Source organism: Rhamphochromis longiceps, linkage group LG11, assembly GCF_057381845.1.
Source record: "Rhamphochromis longiceps isolate RC_006_pf linkage group LG11, R_longiceps_female_GT1.1, whole genome shotgun sequence".
In the NCBI taxonomy this organism is placed as follows: domain Eukaryota; kingdom Metazoa; phylum Chordata; class Actinopteri; order Cichliformes; family Cichlidae; genus Rhamphochromis; species Rhamphochromis longiceps.
The window spans coordinates 27,689,658-27,707,480 of record NC_140567.1 but is presented as its reverse complement, the minus strand read 5'-3'; the positions used below and the strand labels follow the sequence as shown (position 1 = coordinate 27,707,480).

The 17,823-nt window shown below is 40.0% G+C and overlaps 2 protein-coding genes across 2 annotated transcripts; one reads left to right on the top strand and one right to left on the bottom strand.

Annotated features, from left to right (window-relative positions):
- Positions 1–750: 750 nt before the first annotated feature.
- Positions 751–7,220, bottom strand: LOC146659415 (cytochrome P450 4B1-like). Its single transcript, XM_085423446.1, has 12 exons — positions 6,879–7,220; positions 6,555–6,699; positions 6,405–6,449; positions 6,185–6,312; positions 5,908–6,032; positions 5,645–5,799; positions 5,435–5,541; positions 4,462–4,652; positions 4,190–4,323; positions 3,382–3,446; positions 2,931–3,013; positions 751–2,578 (listed from the first exon to the last, which is right to left on the bottom strand). Exons 1-12 carry the CDS (start codon positions 7,068–7,070, stop codon positions 2,407–2,409), a joined length of 1,542 nt encoding a protein of 513 aa, XP_085279572.1. The 5' UTR covers positions 7,071–7,220; the 3' UTR covers positions 751–2,406.
- Positions 7,221–8,168: 948 nt separating this feature from the next.
- LOC146659414 (uncharacterized) lies at positions 8,169–15,321 on the top strand. Its single transcript, XM_085424193.1, has 9 exons — positions 8,169–8,283; positions 8,404–8,769; positions 8,857–9,138; positions 9,216–9,407; positions 9,490–9,600; positions 9,725–9,765; positions 9,874–9,978; positions 10,365–10,371; positions 15,143–15,321. Exons 1-9 carry the CDS (start codon positions 8,169–8,171, stop codon positions 15,319–15,321), a joined length of 1,398 nt encoding a protein of 465 aa, XP_085280319.1.
- The last annotated feature ends 2,502 nt before the right edge of the window (positions 15,322–17,823 follow it).

The following is a 17,823-nucleotide window of genomic DNA, read 5'->3' as shown; positions in this document are numbered from 1 at the left end:
TGGACATTGAACCAGTCTAAATCTGTACTTCGCCGTGTCTTTGTGCGACACAGAAAAAGTGAACGGATGGTCTCTACATACATGGTTCCCACCTTGAAGCATTGAGGAGGTGTGATGGTGTACAGGATGCTTTGCTGGTGACACTTTTGGAAATGTATTCAAAATGAAGGAACACTGAACCAGCATAGCTAACACAGCATCCTGCAGCGACATGCCATCCTGTTCTAGTTTAGCTGGACCATCATTTATTTTTCTACAGGACAATGACCCCAAACACACCTCCAGGCTGTGTGAGGGCTATTTGGCCAAAAAGGAGAGTGATGGAGTGCTGCGCCAGATGGCCTGGCCTCTACAGTCACCTGACATAAACCCAATGGAGACAGCTTGGGATGAGATGGACCACAGAGTGAAGGAAGAAGGCCAACAAGTGCTCAGCATCTCTGGGAACTCCTTCAAGACTGTTAGAAAACCATTTCAGGAGATGACCTCATGAAGCTCACTGAGTGAATGCCAAGAGTCTGCAAAGCAGTAATCACAGCAAACGGTGACTATTCATAGTTTTGATGCCTTTGGCGAGAATCTAAAAAGTCATGAAAATAAATAAAAACATGAAATGAGAAGGTGTGTCCAAACTTTTGACTGGTAGTGTGTGTGCCCTCACAGGAAACAGTAATCATCATCGTTTCTCCCCCCCCAGTCTGCTTCCAAGGCCTGTCACTCCGGTGAAACTGCACTCACTAAAGCTGCAAATGTCTTATCTTACCTGCTGGATATCAGCGTGTTTTTGACAGCATATGCAGCACAGAGACCAGTGTACATTAACTCTTGGCAGCTAAAAACTGCGGTGTTAAATTTGGAATAACCTTTGTGTTTGTTCGACTGCTTTGATGCTCCCTCTTCTCTTCCTCTCAGGTCTCTCTGTTCCGGATCATCAACCATCCTGGGACCTCTTTCTCCCCCTTGGCTGTCAGTTACTGATGTTCGGATCTGGAGCTTTGTCCTCCAGCTTCTCTTATCTCCCTCTCTCCTCTGTATTTATGCTGTCCTTTTTTCGTGTCCCTTCTCTAGGTTTGTTTACACGTCGAGGCAACTGAATGTTATTTTGTGTATTTTTTCCAGGTTGGATATCGACGAGGTCATGGAGGGGGGGCTTGAACAAGGCTCCAGTGTTAACTGATCTTTAAACATGTTGTTTAGTTGCATTTGCTATCTAATTATGTCATCTTGGTTGTCCGCACTGTAAAAATCCATTAACACAATTCTGAACACAATAAAAGCTCTGTAGTAGATGTTGTCAGAGATATGCTGACAACAAAGGCCGTACCATTTACCCAAGATCATTTTTTCAGTCGAACTATTCAGTGGCCCCCCCGTGCCCTGTGAGTGGCAGCCCTGCCCACAAGAGGATAGAAATGTCTCATCATTGGATTAATATGACCACTCAGAACAAGCTTGTATTGATTTCTGGTAACCTTCCCCTCTTAAAGGACAAGTGGACTCAAAGATATCAGTCAGAGGTAAAGGTTTTGTCATTTTTCTTACATTTAATTAACCATATATATCACTCCAGTGTGAATTTGCCTTGATATAAACTGATATTTCAGATTTACAATAAGCTGTATGTATGAGGAAAGACTCTAAATGCAATGCGAGTAATTTGATACATTGTCCACATTTTTAAGCATCAACTTTACAGTCTGCCTCTGTAAAATAAGGTTATATTCCAGAGATAAACTTTGATCATATATCTATGAATTGCTTTCATGCTGACTAGATAAGACTTCATATAAATGCACAAACATAGATAAATGATCTTCATTATAGGTCAAAGAGAGCTCTCTTTTAAACAATAGAAGTAATATGGAAATATGAGCTCAATTAAACCTTTTTGATTTGGTTGATCCTGAATACTAAAATACAGTGAAGAACTTTAAAAAAATTTTGTTATTATGTTTTGTTGGAAAAAGAATGCTAATTTAATTTACAACACAACACCAGTCCTCTTCCTCTATCTTAAAATAGAAATATTAAATGATGGAGTGTAAAACTGAGACAGAAGTTGTATTCACTAGAATTTTATCTACAGCTTTACACTGCAAATGATGTCAGTGCAATGCCATTTACTACAAATCTGTTATGTACTATAAACCCCCCCCCCCAATAAAACCCCCAACACAAATTCTATTACTTTCTGACAAAGTGCACAAGCTTCTCCTTTACTGTTTTAGTATAAAAAGCAGATTTTTTTCAACAAGTAATTTCTCCTAAAACATAAACTACACAACAGCGTTCATTAAATGACATGTGAAAGCTCAGTTATATAGTAGAAGTATTTCAAATCAACATAAAGTATTTACTTTCTAAATACAGTAATTTTCAGCAGTTCTTGCAGTTAGTGCACTTTAGCTAAGTCTCTAAAGGTTTGATCTTGATGTGGATGCCATTGAGTGAGCGGAGAACCAGTCGGGGGATGATCTTGGGTTTCATAGTGGGCTCCGCTATGAGCTGGTATCGCTTCAGTGTCAGAGCTGTCACCACTTTCATCTCATTCATAGCAAAGTTCTGACCGATGCAGTTTCTGAGGGAGGAAAATATTAAATGTAAGAAATATACAAGTGAATATTCTAAAGAACTGAAAAATGATGAAAATAGTTTGATCCTTCTGAGATTAGGACATGAGGAATATGAATAGTAGGGATGAGTATAGTATGTTATTTTTTAACATTCAGGGCCAAAGGTGCTTGCATTTTAAATGGGATCAATCTTAGATTACAGTGAGTTCACCCTTTCCCCTACTTGCTTTAGCCCATCATAAAACCAGTTTTTATTGTGTTGATGTAAATGGGGTCAGTGCTAAGTTACACATTCACATACTTGAGACTACTACAAGCAGTCTCTATACAGTGATATAGTTTCAGGTGAGGACAAACCTTGGCCCAGCTGAGAAGGGCACAAAAGCATGAGGAGATCTCATGGCAATGTTCTCTGGTAGGAAACGCAGAGGGTCAAAGACCTAATGTAATACAGGACAAAGAAAGAGAGCAGTGTTATGTGTATTACTTATTTTCTGAACCTCATCGCCCTTATCACTTGCGCAGAGAAAACTGATTTCTGACACATAATAAAGTAAGTCATTAAACCAGCTTGAATCTGTCCTGAGGTCCACTTTGGCACCAGGGACCTACCCACCTCAGCAAATACAGCACTAGTAATTAATTTAATGCACCAGTTTCATGATTGCTTCTTCATTTATTTGATAAATTATATGCAGCCATATGAGCAGAGTGCTGACAAACTTCATAATTTTATTTCATCATAGATTCCTTTGATGATGTATTCCATGTAGTAAGTTGTGCTGGGAATAAAATTGTCTTTACTTACATTAGGGTTTTCCCAGACAGATGCATTCCTGTGAATTCCATACACACTTATTCCAACAACAGAACCTACATTTGAAAGAAATGTGTACTTAGTTTATTATTATTAAAAGATTATAGGGTGTGTGTAGCTGAACATTATTTTTCAAACAAAACAAGCATACACCATATCGAAAAATTTATTGTGACACAACTCATAATTCAAATGCAGGGGTTTTAAGTCCAGTTGGCACAGATACATAAAATCAAGCAGCTAGCCATGCAGCGTGATCAAGTGTAAGTGGTATTATTGCAAACTGGAAATGTTTAGGAAGTATAGCAACTCAGCCATGAAGTGCCAGACCATGTAAAGTTGCAGAGTTCATAAAAATCTCCAGCTCTCTGCTGACTCAGTTACTGCAGAGCTCTAAACCTCCTCTGGCATCAACATCAGTACAAAAATGGTGTGCATGGAGCTTTGTGGCTCATGGGTTCCTGTGGCTGAGCAGCTCCTGTAAACATAATGTGTAGGCGGCGGCGTACTTTATGCCCACGTTTTAGAGATCTATACTAGCTTATAGAAAAGATACTGTATGTGACAATACAATCAAATAATACCAGTGTGCCCTTGTAGAATAATAAAGTAATAAGTATTAAGTCAATATAGGTCCTTTATTGAATCGTAAAGAAAAGTAATCTATGTATCTAAAGAAAAACAACGTTGTTTAAGAGTTTGTGTTTACCATGTGGCATGAGAAATTTCCAAAAAGATTATTAAGTGAAGACATTTAATGTTTACTCTTTGATAATAACAACAGAGTAAAATCACTGACCTGCAGGCACTGTTCTCCCATCACAAAAGGTTACAGTTTTGGTGGTTTTTCTGGCAATTCCTGGTACAGGGGGGTAAAGGCGGAGAGCTTCTTTTATGCACATTGTAGTGTATGGGATTTTACTGAGATCCTCCCTTAAAATGAGACCAACATGCAGTTAGTGAAGTCAACTAATAAGAAATCTTGTTTATATGTCTCCTAATAAAGTTTTGGTACCACAGAATGGCACCAACTTGTCTCCCTATTGCAATGTTGTCCTTTCACAAGCCTACCACTCCATGGTTTCCTTGTCATGCAAGGCCTCCATAATCTCCTTCCTGCAAATCTTCTGATGTTCTGGGTTGCAGGCCAGACAGTAGAGGATGAAAGACAGGCCACTGGCTGTGGTGTCATGGCCCTCAAACATGAAGGTGTCCACTTCTGCCCGCATATCTTCATCTGACAGACCCTGCTGGTTCTCATCCTGGCGTTGAAATAAAGGATATTTACAGTTGATAAAAGACAGAATGGACTGCACTATACTCTAACTGGGCTTCTCAATAAAAGTGCTTTGTTACTTTTGCTGCTCAGGCTCATTATATTACTGCATCACCCGACTTCAACTCAGCTTTAGCTGGATAACATTCATCCTTATACAGATACCTTTATAAAATTGGGAATTTATTCAGCAGCCAAGTATCAAGGTCCGCTGTTCTTCTTAAGCCATATAAAGCACTAATTGTGTCACAGGCTGGGTCTCCGACCCAGCGCTCTGAGTTCTTTTTGTATTTTTCTCATTTTTGATATGTGATTAGGTTTTGTGTTATTTCCTATTTGCCTTTAGTTTGGGCAGTTATTGGTTATTGTTCCTGGGTTTTCTATGTTTTGGGGTTTTGTATTATTCATCACGTAAGAAACTGGGCAAAACACTAACCAGTGTTGATCATTCTCTACACAAAAGAGATTTTGTATTCAGGTTGCTGCTCACGAGAATGAAAAGGCTGATCATCGTCTCTGTGTCAGAGGACATTAACATGCAGCTTGGCAACAGCATGCATCTTTGCTTATTTGCTGCATGCATATGCTATTTCAGCTTTAGGCCAGTACTTCAGATATCTGACACGATCTCAAGTTGGCACTTGCCTTATTTTCTGTATGACCTTTATGCAGGAAAACCCCAGTTTGTGACTTGCCTATACATTAAGCAAATCCTACAATGGGAAATGTGTTGAAGTAAGAGGCTGAAACTGATGACACATAACATACTCTTGCAAAGAGAAGGATGTCCAGAAAGTCCAAATATCTCTTTGCCTGTATTTGTCCAAGCTCCTTCTCTTCCTTTAGTGCTTCTTGCCTCTTTCTTATAACTTCCTCTTTAGAAAAAAATATAAAATGTAAGCATTTGTAGATCTGACACTATAATGTGAGGCTCACTGATTTTTGGCAACGGTTCAGATGAATCAAAGCAAAGCTTACCTGTATGACTGAGGGTCACCTGACGTGCTTTTCTGTATCTGAAACCATGTGGGCTAAGGTGGAAAATGAGGTCACTGTGGTACGGAAACATTCTGAGCCGAAGGTTAATTAGAAAACTGAGGTCATAAACTGCTTTGATGTATGCATTTGTTCCACTGAAATGACAAAGGAGGCAAACATTAAATGCAGATTTACAACAACCAAAGACTCAACATAAAACTGACACTGTAAATGACTCTTTAAAAAGATTCATCTAGGCTCACCCCTCTGTCTGACAGTTGCTGTAGCAGCTGAAGGCACACTTCATAATGCTGTCCAGTGTCATGAGGCTCATGTGTTTAAACAATTCAAAAGGCTCATTTGTGCTTGCATAACTTTCCCACTTATCCTGCCAACAATGAGAGAACAGATGTGATCTCTCTGCAGGATACAGACACTGCTCCTGCTTTACTTCTATGATATTTACTGACACGTGCTGACCAACACATCACGACTTTGATTTTATTTATCAATTATGCAACTAAATTGTCTTCAACGTACCAACATAGTCTCAGCAGACTCTGACATCAATTTTACGTATGGTTTCAAAACATCATAATGGAAACCTGGTGTTAAGAGCCTTCTGTGGCGGAACCACTTCTGACCTTCTGACACCAACAACCCATTTCCTGAAGAACATGTGCATGAGTGAGGAAAGCAGCAAAACAAACAACTCTGCACTTTAACAAAATGCTGTAGAAGGGAGAAAAATGAGCCTTACCAATCCAACCCTCAATAAACCGGTAGCCCAAATCATCTTTTGGTTCTGTTAGGAAACATAACAAATAAAAATGGTGTTAGGGACCTTTAACTTTACTACACAGTTATAAATGTGCATCAACACAACAACTACGTAAAACATTTCTCACACCTGATGATGTCAGGATAGTTTTTGCATAATCTGGATGCTGAATATTGATGACACTGACAAAGGGGCCAAACCACATTGGGAAAACATATGAGTACTCCTGTCCCCATTTCACTACCTTGTCCATATCGGTCCCATCTTGTTTAAACTGAAAGAGAAAAAGTACAACTGAAACACATCACAGCAGGCAGACTTTACTCGTGTAAATTGTGTTGTTTGTCAACTGTGTGTCTCTGTTTGCAGAATGGTGTTCTCCAACATGGTGTGGTCAGCTTTACTGGACGGTTACAGATGTTACAGCTGCTGCGAGTGTGTTGATACAGTTACCTCCAGAACATGTCCAAACAGCCAGTGTGGCGGCGGCCCCGGAAAAGCTTGGAAGTTTCGCAGTGCTTCCCTTCTTTTCGCAAGTAGAATTGTTAATTTATACACCACGGCAAAAACACAGAGCACAACAAAGACGTAATGCATGTGAGGCCAGCCCAGCTGAAACTCCGCGAAAGTTTTAGTTAGTTTCATCTCGCAGGTGCAAGTGTCTTCCGCCTCCGCGTGCAGGAAAACCTCCCCAACAAAGCGCAAAAGGTGATCTGAGCTCACCTTTCTGATAAGAGCTGGAGGAAAAGCGATGTTTTCAGTGCTGTCTCCGGTAGGCGGGGAATCTGACACCCAATAAAACGCTGACTTCATGTCCTGACGGAACTGTCGGCGTTTTGAGCGCAGGAGTGCAACAGCAACATCATTACGGCGGAAAACGAGAACTGGGATGATGAAGATGCAAATATGGGAAAATTAGAGTATGTAATTAAAAAGTAGATTATGAAGAAGTGCGGTTATTTACAAATTCTATCAAAAATAACTTTGTTTGTTAACCGAAATAATTTCTGCTCATGTAAAGTGAACATCACACGCAAAAATGTAGGTTTTCCTTTTGGCTATTCTGTTTGCCTGTCAAACACTTGTTCCTTCATGTAGTTACTAAATACTTTGAGGTTATTTTAAGAATTATGAACACAATAAAAATCCATTTAATTGACTTATGATTAAAAAACCTTACAAGCAAGGAAATCCTGGACAACGCCTCTAACTTTACATTGTTACATTGTATGTATGTAATTTTTTGTAATCTGAATCAATAATCCAGAGTACGTATCATACTTAATTCCCAAAGTGTAATTGTGTCAGTTGTTGTACTTGGCAGCCAATAAGTTGGTTACAAGTGCTTTGTTTGCACATGAAGTCCAAACTCCAGTGAGTTTAACCGTACGATAAACTGTACAAACAGCTCAATCACAGTTTGGTTCAACCCTCACAAACATTATCTCAGCATAAAATACAATGTGAGAACATATTTGGCATCTATATATTAAAAAAGAAACTGGTTTGCGATGCACATTTTGTGTCTTAACACCCATACTAAATGTAAGAAGCAAATCATATGCCAGACCACATCAGAAAAACAGTGTGGGTGACAACCTTGCTAAATTTCCTCTGTACTGGCTGTTGGACCACTTCCGATGTGTCAGGCTCATTTGAGCTGTTAAGCTCAATCTAAAACCTTTTGCTGAGAGGCAGAGTTTGTGATCTGTGTTTTTTATGAGCAGTAATGGTACAGCCAGGATGCTTCATGTTGGGTTTTATTTCTGCGGGGACAGGAATTTCTCCCATATGAAACAGAAAGGCTTCATTTTCATCTTTTTACTTGTTTGGAACTTCTCTACTTTCTCAGGAAACAGTGAGTATCTGATCAAATCATTACTTAACTAAATTCATTATTCAAATTGCTTAATTAAATACAATGTATTTAAAATACAATTGATGAACTGACTGTTGAATGTTTTATATTTTTTTCAAGTGACTGTTAATTTAAATGAGCAACGTGATATTTTGCGAGTCGCAACACAACTTAATTTTTCGCTGGGATGTCGAGCTGTGATACCGTGTCAGCATTACATCCATCGATCAGACTCTTTCAAATGGTTTTACAAGAAGGACCATAGCAGTAAGCAGGTTCAGTTATTCTTCCAAGATAAGAGGGGAATGCAATATCATCAAATGTCCAATCCCAAATTGAGAATTGGATCCAATCATTCCTTGGTCATCAGCTCTTTTACCGAGGAGGATGAAGGTGTGTACTGGTGTGAAACTTGCCAAGAAACATGCCAAAAGTCCACTGACATCATAGTGAAGAAAGGTTTGTCCTGCTGTCATATTTTTTTCCGTTAAGGCAGAATCTTCCTGTGCTTATGTAAAGATTTTTACATTCGTCAAAGATGATTCTCACAATCCTTTACCTCTCTTTTTTCAGAGACGTGGAAAGACGTCAGTGAGACAGTTTACATTGTTGCTGGCAGCAGTTTTCAGCACACATGTTCAAGTAAACTTGATAAAATAAACTTTTGGACTTTTGAAGCAACGACTGCTGTTGGGAAATCAGAAGTAAGAGCAACAACAGACAATTTGACTTTCAACAAGTCTATATATATTGGAAATGTCAGAAGAGAAGATGCTGGGAAATATACCTGCTGGATGAGTAGCTGTGTCGGACACAGTATTAAGCGAGTCACTATCAATTTGTGTGTAGTTACAGGTGAGAAACTAACACACAAACATCATTGTTTCATGATAGAAGATAACCTGATGTAACCTTTTGATCTTTACTTACAGTATATGACAGTAAGGATTCATCTGCATCTTGCGCTGTGACGTGCGGCATGAAATCAAATAATCCAAACAGAACTTCAACTACATCTGTGCCTGTACATCCACACGGGTCCCTAAAGTGCAATATAGATTCAGTGTTTGATGGATACACCACAGTTGCTACCACTCACACATCATCATTTAGCACAAGAACAGGTGGGTGTTTAGCCATATGCTGTTTGTGAATCTTTTTCACCCGAATCAAAGAAATATTAATATTTAGCTTTTGGTTTAACAGGTTTTCAAAAAGAGCCTGAAGACTGGATCCCACTTATTTGTGGTATATCAGTATCATGTGTCATTTTAATGGCACTTACAATTTTTTGCTTCAAATCAAGATTACATTCAGGTAGGCTATGCAGCTGCGCCTCACTTCCACTTCCTGTGTACATTATTGTTTTTTTATTAAATGGTTTACTTGAAAAATTTTCCCCTCTGATTCTGAATATGCTTCTGCTTCTGTCTCACCAAAGCATTTCCTGTTCAAATTTGTTGCTGTGGCTTGAATAGCAGGGTAAGTGTCTGTGCTGACATCGAGGTGTATCCTAAAACCCTCATGCAGAAATGAAGTGTGTGCGTGTTGCTTTGTCTGGGTAATGAAATGTATTGCTTTTTACTGCAGGTGGAAGAAGAGTCTTCAGTGGTTTATTCATCAATTATCATCAGGACACCGGGCAAAAGAATTAATCACATGACCTCTAGTGATTGTGTTTATTGTGAAATAAAAGTATAGAGAAAAAAGTCCAGGATAAGTGCAGTCACTTTTATTTATATAGCACATTTTAAAACAATATGGATTGGTCCAAAGTGCTTTTCAGTTGACTGTTAAAATAGGTAAGGTCATTATCCTTGCTGTCATTTGATTTAGTAACTGATTCCTCAAATTACTTAAATTGTAACTTCACCCACACGCTTGTCAAGGGGAAAATCTGAAACCATGAGTCTTTTTTTCCAACAAAGGAATGATTTCTAATCGAATCTTTAACTTAACTTTTACCTAATTCTCTGAAGGCAGGGCGGGTGTTCTAAAGTACATGGATCGAGATAATTTTAATGAGAAGCTTTCAGTGTGATACAGATGTTATGTAACAACATTTTTTTGTTGTTGCTCAGTACAGAGGTGAGGTCCATTCATGAACTGCATGAAAGCACAGTTTCTGATTACCTTGCAGATCAAGTTAAGATAAAACAAATGTAGGTAAAGAAGTTCTTTAAAGTTGACATCAAAATGTTACGGCAATTAAATGCTGCTTTCACAAAGAGGAACGTTATTAGGTACATTAATTTACTCGAGCTCATCAATTGAAACAAATTTATAAACAATTTTTTTTGTTCTTAAAAGAAAAAAAATACTTTTTACGCTAAATTTATTTTACAGCTGTATTTTGTCTTGCAGTTTTAGGTTTTACATAATCACCATATAAAATATAACCGCAGTAAAAAAGCATCTAAGCAAAAGGTTGCATAAAGAAGGCTGTTAAAAGTGTTAAAACCCCAGCAGTACTGCGTCTGCAGTGTTAATCAATAATGAGCATCAGTGATAGTAAAACAATAACACCCTGCAGACAAAAGGTTGTTGTACGATTATTACTGTGAGCAATATGTGTGTTCATACTTTGAGGACATTCTGCTGAGGATAGTCACTGAAAATAATATTTTGGATTATTTTATTTGTTAAAGTGTTTTATTCAAAGTAAAGTATACAAAAAAAGTGAAAACAATAGAAAAATAGTCTTAAGAAATAAACCAAAACTCACTAAATGTGTTGTTTAAAAAAGCAACAGACATTAAAGAAAATAAAGGAAATGTTTTAATTTTTGGTGTTTAGTCAAAGATGGAAACAAAGAGGAGGCTGTGGTGAAAATGACTGTGAGTCAAATGTGTTGTACTGTACTGTTTTACTTATATTTGACCTATGTCACTAATACCACCCACATCATAAAAACAAAAACTCAGACACAGAAACTAATAAAATGTAAACTTAACATTTAACAATTAAAAACCAAACTGAAATCAGAAAATCCACCCTGAAAACTAAAATAACATCAAATTGAAAGGTGGAAAATCCTAAACTAAAATAACAATGGCAGTGTTAATAGCAGTCATCTCCGCATAGCCTAAATTGAAAACAATTTGAGTACCTCACCCACTTTTTTTATACACAACACCAACCCACAGAGTCAGACAGGACATGACACACAGGACAAACCACTACATCACGATCTGTCATTGGTGGCGGTGTGCACAGCTCTAATGAAAACAAACCCAAATAAGGCAGCTGGCCCAAATAATATCCCCAGGCATGCACTCAGGGTCTGCTCATCAGAGCTGGATGGTGTATTCATAGACATGCAATCTGCCCATCCTTTAAGTCCATTACCAGTGTGCCCCTCTCTAAGAAACATACTGGTAGTGGATTTAAACGACTATCATCCTTTTGGACTCACACCAATCGTGATGAAGTATTTAGAAAGGATCAAAAAGACTGTCCTGGCTACCATGGACTCTTTACTTTATGCATGTGCGTGTAACACCACAGTGCATCAGTCTACTAGTGAGTCACCATTTGCTCTGATGTTTGGCTGAGATCCCCAGCTACCTGTTGAGTTTTTGTTGGGTAGGATTCAGGAGCCTGTGGTTGGTAGCACCCATCATTGGATTGCAGAGCATCAGACTCGGCTATGTCATGCTTTTGAACATGCTAATAAACGCTTGGAGGCTGCAGCTAATTGGCGTGTGACATGTCACAACCAGCATGTGAGGGATGCTCCCCTGCAAGAAGGTCAGTTGACTTACCTTAAAGAGGTTGGGCTTAGAGGCCGTCATAAAATTTAGGATGTCTGGAGTTCAGTGGTGTATCAAGTGCTACAGGCCCCAGACCAAAATGGATCAGTTTACACTGTTACTCTGTCGGATAACCTTAGTCACGTGAAACATGTCCACCGTTCACTACTAAAGAATAAGGTGGAGTATGTGACTACTTGTCCTCCCAGTGCTCCAATCCAACTATTAGAAACTATGCAAGGTGGTGAGTGGTTTTTATTGATTTATGAACCTACTCCAGCCCCAAGCAATTGCCAACAAAGACAGGAGACCCCTACTTCCTGCATACCAAGTGAGCCAAAACCCTCAACATCCTCTGTGGTGCTGGTCTGCACCGATCAGCTGCCAGTTACGGCTGGTGTTCAAAATAATATTGCTTCTTCACATAGGACTACTCGTGCTAATGCTGGGACGCACTCGAATCGGCATCATCTGCCCCAGGCAATAGGAAGTAGAACAACAGGGGCTGTGAACTCCCAGGCACCTGTGCCTAATATATCTACCCTGTTTAGACCTCAGCAGTGAGTGTCAATCGTTGGGATGACGATTCAAACCCCAGGGGTAGATTGCAGTGGGTTACATTTGGTGGATGTTGGTTCATACATGGTGTCTGTGAATGCAGCATGAACTTTCACCCCTCCGTTTGCTGTTAATCAGATGTTGGTTATGAGGGACATCAGTGGTCTATTCTTGAGCTCTCGCAACTTGCACTCATTACTGTTCAAGGTGGCAAAGCTCACAGGCTGTTAGGTATTAGAGACTGGATTCATTTCCCGTGACAATTGATGAATTTGTGTAACTATTAAAGGGTGGTAAGTGGGATCCTCATGGGTTATCTACAATTTAGTGTATGGTAGGGTGGACCCCAGATGACTTTTTTTCAATTCAATTCAATTCAATTCAATTCAATTTTTTTTTACATAGCGCCAAATCACAACAAAAGTCGCCTCAAGGCGCTTCATAGGTACAGAGAAAAACCCAACAATCATATGACCCCCAATGAGCAGGCACTATGGCGACAGTGGAAAGCAAAAACTCCCTTTTAACAGAAAGAAACCTCCGGCAGAACCAGGCTCAGGGAGGGGCCTGAGCCTGGGTCTGCTGCGACCGGTTGGGGTGAGAGAAGGAAAACAGGATAAAAGACATGCTGTGGAAGAGAGACAGAGGTTAATAACAGATATGATTCAATGCAGAGAGGTCTATTTACACATACTGAGTGAGAAAGGTGACTGGAAAGGAAAAACTCAATGCATCATGGGAATCCCCAGCAGCCAACGTCTATTGCAGCATAACTAAGGGAGGATTCAGGGTCACCTATATGCTTTAGCAAAAAGGAAAGTTTTAAGCCTAATCTTGAAAGTAGAGATAGTGTCTGTCTCCTGAATCCAAATTGGAAGCTGGTTCCACAGAAGAAGGGCCTGAAAACTGAAGGCTCTCCCTCCTATTCTACTTTTAAATACTCTAGGAACAACAAGCAGGCCTGCAGTGTGAGAGCGAAGGGTACTACAAGGTCATTAAGATAAGATGGGGCCTGATTATTTAAGACCTTGTATGTGAGGGGCAGGATTTTGAATTCAATTCTGGATTTAACAGGAAGCCAATGAAGGGAAGCCAAAACAGGAGAAATATGCTCTCTCTTTCTAGTCCCTGTCAGGACTCTTGCTGCAGCATTTTGGATTAGCTGAAGGCTTTTCAGTGAGTTTTTAGGACTTCCTGATAATAATGAATTACAGTAGTCCAGGCTGGAAGTAATAAATGCATGAACTAGTTTTTCAGCATCACTCTGAGACAGGATATTTCTAATTTTAGAGATGTTGCGTAAATGGAAGAAAGCAGTCTTACATATTGGTTTGATATGTGCGTTGAAGGACCTGATGATGACCTCTTTATAACCAGAGGTGGGTCGAGTATCCAAAAATTGTACTCAAGTAAGAGTAGCATTACTTTAAAATATTATTACTCAAGTAAAAGTGAAAAGTAATCGTCAACAAAGTTACTTAAGTAAGAGTAAAAAAGTACTTGGCGAAAATCAAGTGTTTTAGGTACAGTAGCAGGGCTGCCCTGCTACCTAAAAAGGTTTTTTTTCTGCTCTACACTTTGAGTAGTTTTGTCCTTACTTTTGCTTGTTAATAACAAGCCTGTGGGCTTTTGTAACTGGTACAACATTTGCACTAGCTACTGTAATCTCTCCTGGGGTGTAACCCCCTCCCCGGGTGGCATTATCAACACCATTTAGTCACATTTACCGGTATTCTGCCTTCACACCACCACACATGCATACAGAATCAGTCCAATCATCTGTGAAAATGCTGTGAAATGACTGAAGCTGCATTTAATGCTGTCAGACTCTCTGAGAAGCTGCTGTTACTCAGACTCACACCCTTTCTCTGTAACTGAGCTCTGAACTTCCTGTAAGATAGACCCCACTCAGTCAGAGTTGAAAACCAGACATCAAACATCAGAACTGTGAGCATTGGTATTACTCAGGGGCACGTGCTGAGTACACTGCCACATGCTGTCTTCACATATGAGTGTGTGTGTCACACAGTGGAAATTTGCATTTATCTTGTATATTGTTTTTATTCTGATTTTTAGTGTTTATTTATGAGTGTTTTATTTGCATGGTTTTATTCTGTTTCTATTGCATGGTTTTTAGTGTTTTATGTGACATGGTTGTTATCCACTGTGGACTGGCTGCACATGGGACAAATTAGCTGATAGGGACCACCTGCTGAGGCAGGGGTGTGTCCAGAGGTGGCCTATCAGCTGTGTAAAGACCTTTTAAAAACAGGCTAGCTGGGCACTGAAAGAGAGAGGCCCCAGACTGGAAGGTTAATGCGAGATGGCCAGTGTGATGCGGCGACCAAGTCCTGACCTCATGGAACGGCAACAGTAAGAGACAACGCGTGTGATTGGCAGCAGGGCAGAGGTTTACCTCTGCCTGCATTTGTGAGTAGGGTCTCTACTGTTGTTTACTGGGTGCAGCTGGATTGGGAGAGGGTCACCATGGCCATGAGCCAGGGCCGCTTCTGGGACCATTGTTCTGGCCCCTATTTGTTATGTTGCAGGACACCGACGCAAGGGGAGCTGTGGCGGTGGTCGCATCATGGATTCGGGTGCAGAACGCAAGCCGGGCTGGGAAGTGATGGGCCAGCGGAAGGACAAGAAGATGGGTGGCTCTTTCTTGTCTGCTGAAGACGGGGCTGGCGTGGACTCTGCTCTAAAGGAGGAATTCCTGGCCTGCTGATGGACCCATAATGAACATGTGGCCTAATTATAGCAGGGGGGGTTTTAGTGAATGTAGAAAATGGTAGTTTTATGGGTTTTAGAATTGTTTTTAGTAGAGAGCAAACATTTTATTATGTACATTTTAAGGGTGTTTTATTTGTGCTCCCTGGCCTAGTAATAAACTGTTTCTGATCAGACCTGCTCCCTCTCTGTGCCCGTGGTATCTGACTCGCTTGCTCCCCCTTGTATTTTAAAGAATCTTTCTTTTTAGCGTGACATTCTGGCGCGACCGCTTTAGTGTCCGCAGCGCGTTACATGTGCACCACCTGATCAATACCAGAATGATAACATTTGCATATGTGATTGGGCCGATTACTGGTAGGGACGGGATAGAGAAGTGATAGGACTGGTGGCCTGGTGTCAGGAAAATAATCTTGCCCTAAAAGTAGAGAAGGGCAAGAAGATCATTACTTATCTGAGGAAAAGACACTCCAATATCACACAGAGGTAGAGAGGCTGAAAGCCTTAAATTCATCAGGACACACATCTAACAGTTTCTCAAAGATGCTGACTCTCAGGTTACCAACAGAAACATCAAGGACTGTGACCTGGACGAGCTGGAGCCATTCACTTCCATTTTTTTTTTTTTTTTTTGTTCTTTTACTTTGTTGTGTTCTCGAAGTCATCACACAAGTTCTGTTTTGGTCTGTCACAAGATGTGTCTACATCTGTTAAACTGGTAGCTGATAAGTAGAAGCATACTGATTGCAAAGAGGATTAAAATACATTTAGAGGACTTAGCATCTGAGGCTCAAAGTGGCAGGTCTGGTTATCTGAGTGATTCATTACGAAGATATGGTGGGTCATTGAGTTACGTTTTTGACGAATTTGATGTAAGGTTGTATTTTTTCTACAATTTCAATATTTTTTTTCACTCCTTTAGAATGTTGAAAATACTATTAAAGGAAAGCAAAACGTACTTTTCTGTCAAAACACAGGGCTGATTTCTATCATGAAATCATATAATACAAGTGTATTACTGACAGCAACCTTTTCATTCCATATATTAGACCAGCATCATATGAACTAAAGTGTCCTGCATTTTTCCCAACAAGCCACTAGGTGTTGGGTTGTGCACAAAGGTCAGCATTTTCGGTGACACTGGCACTTGCAGAAATTATTGCTATATATGTGGCATCACATGAAAGTGGAGCTTCAAGCTTCTAAACGTTCACATGTCGCTGATAAGCTATTTGCCCTGTCCAAACAGTATTCTGAACATATGTGCTCTTTGGCTTTTTCAAGTATATTACTTTAAAATGGTTTGCTGCCCTCACAGGTGTACTCTCACAGTTTTGTTCTGCTGGGCATTTAAATGAACTTTTGTGGCCAAGTTTGTGGCTAAATTGGCCAAGTTTCGGTGGACCATCAAATTGTGTTACATCTTATATTGTATAGTGGTTTGGATTTTTCTTTTTCAAATATGAACAGAACAGACGTAGTAGTAATTGAGAGGAGCTGTTTGGTGATTTGTAGCAAAGGTTCCTAGCTGGAATTGCAGATTAAATGCTGTGGTCTCAGCGCAGCATGCATTCTGACCACAAGGCTGCCACATAACATTGTTGTTTCTTTTTGATGTGGTGCCTGGTCTGACATCGGCCAAAAAGTTAAACCAGTTGGCTTGAGTTTATTTCTTTATATGGTAGCGGCAGAAGATGCAATGCATTTTAGGAGTTTTCACAGGAAATTCAAGTGATCAGTTATTAGGATCTTAAATCAGCGAAAGGTTGGCAATCTGAGATAAAAGAAAGAGGACGTCATTTCATTTTTATCCAACCTGTGTTGGTGACTTTTTGTCGTTGTGGGTGTGTGGATTTTCTGGGTGGATTTTGTAATATAACTGTAAATAAAAGAGTACTTTTGTCTCGTGAACCTTTCTGGCCCTTCTTGATACTTTCACCCAGTTGTGTATGAACCTGCACATTGCAAAAGGGTATTATAGCGTGTCTTTGTGACACTTCTGCACATGTTTTAACGACTCTTGTTGTGAAATTGCTGAAGCACCTGGCCTGTCTAACAGCAGAGATAGGCAGTGAAACTGAAGTCGGGACTTAAGTGCAGCGGTCTCGCTCCACATATTCACTATCTCTGCCTTCTTAAAGCAAGATGGTGAATCAGATTTCTGGTTTGCAGAAGCATGTACACATGCTGTCTAACAGGCCTGCAGGAGACTGGCGCACAGTGTACAAAGGCGCACAAAGGTGTAAATAAAAATGGAAACCTTTTCACTTGCATTGAATGATAAGTGAATGATAACAGCATAATTATCTGGCTTCATCATGTGTTTTTGTCTTTTTTCGGGGCCAAGGAACACAAGGAAAGGACATTAGCCCAGTGGAAATCTGTGCTTCGCCAAGTTTGAGATCTTTGGTTCCACCTGCTGTGTCTTTGTGCGACACGGAAAAAGTGAACGGATGGTCTTGACATGCATGGTTCCCACCATGAAGCATGGATGAGGACG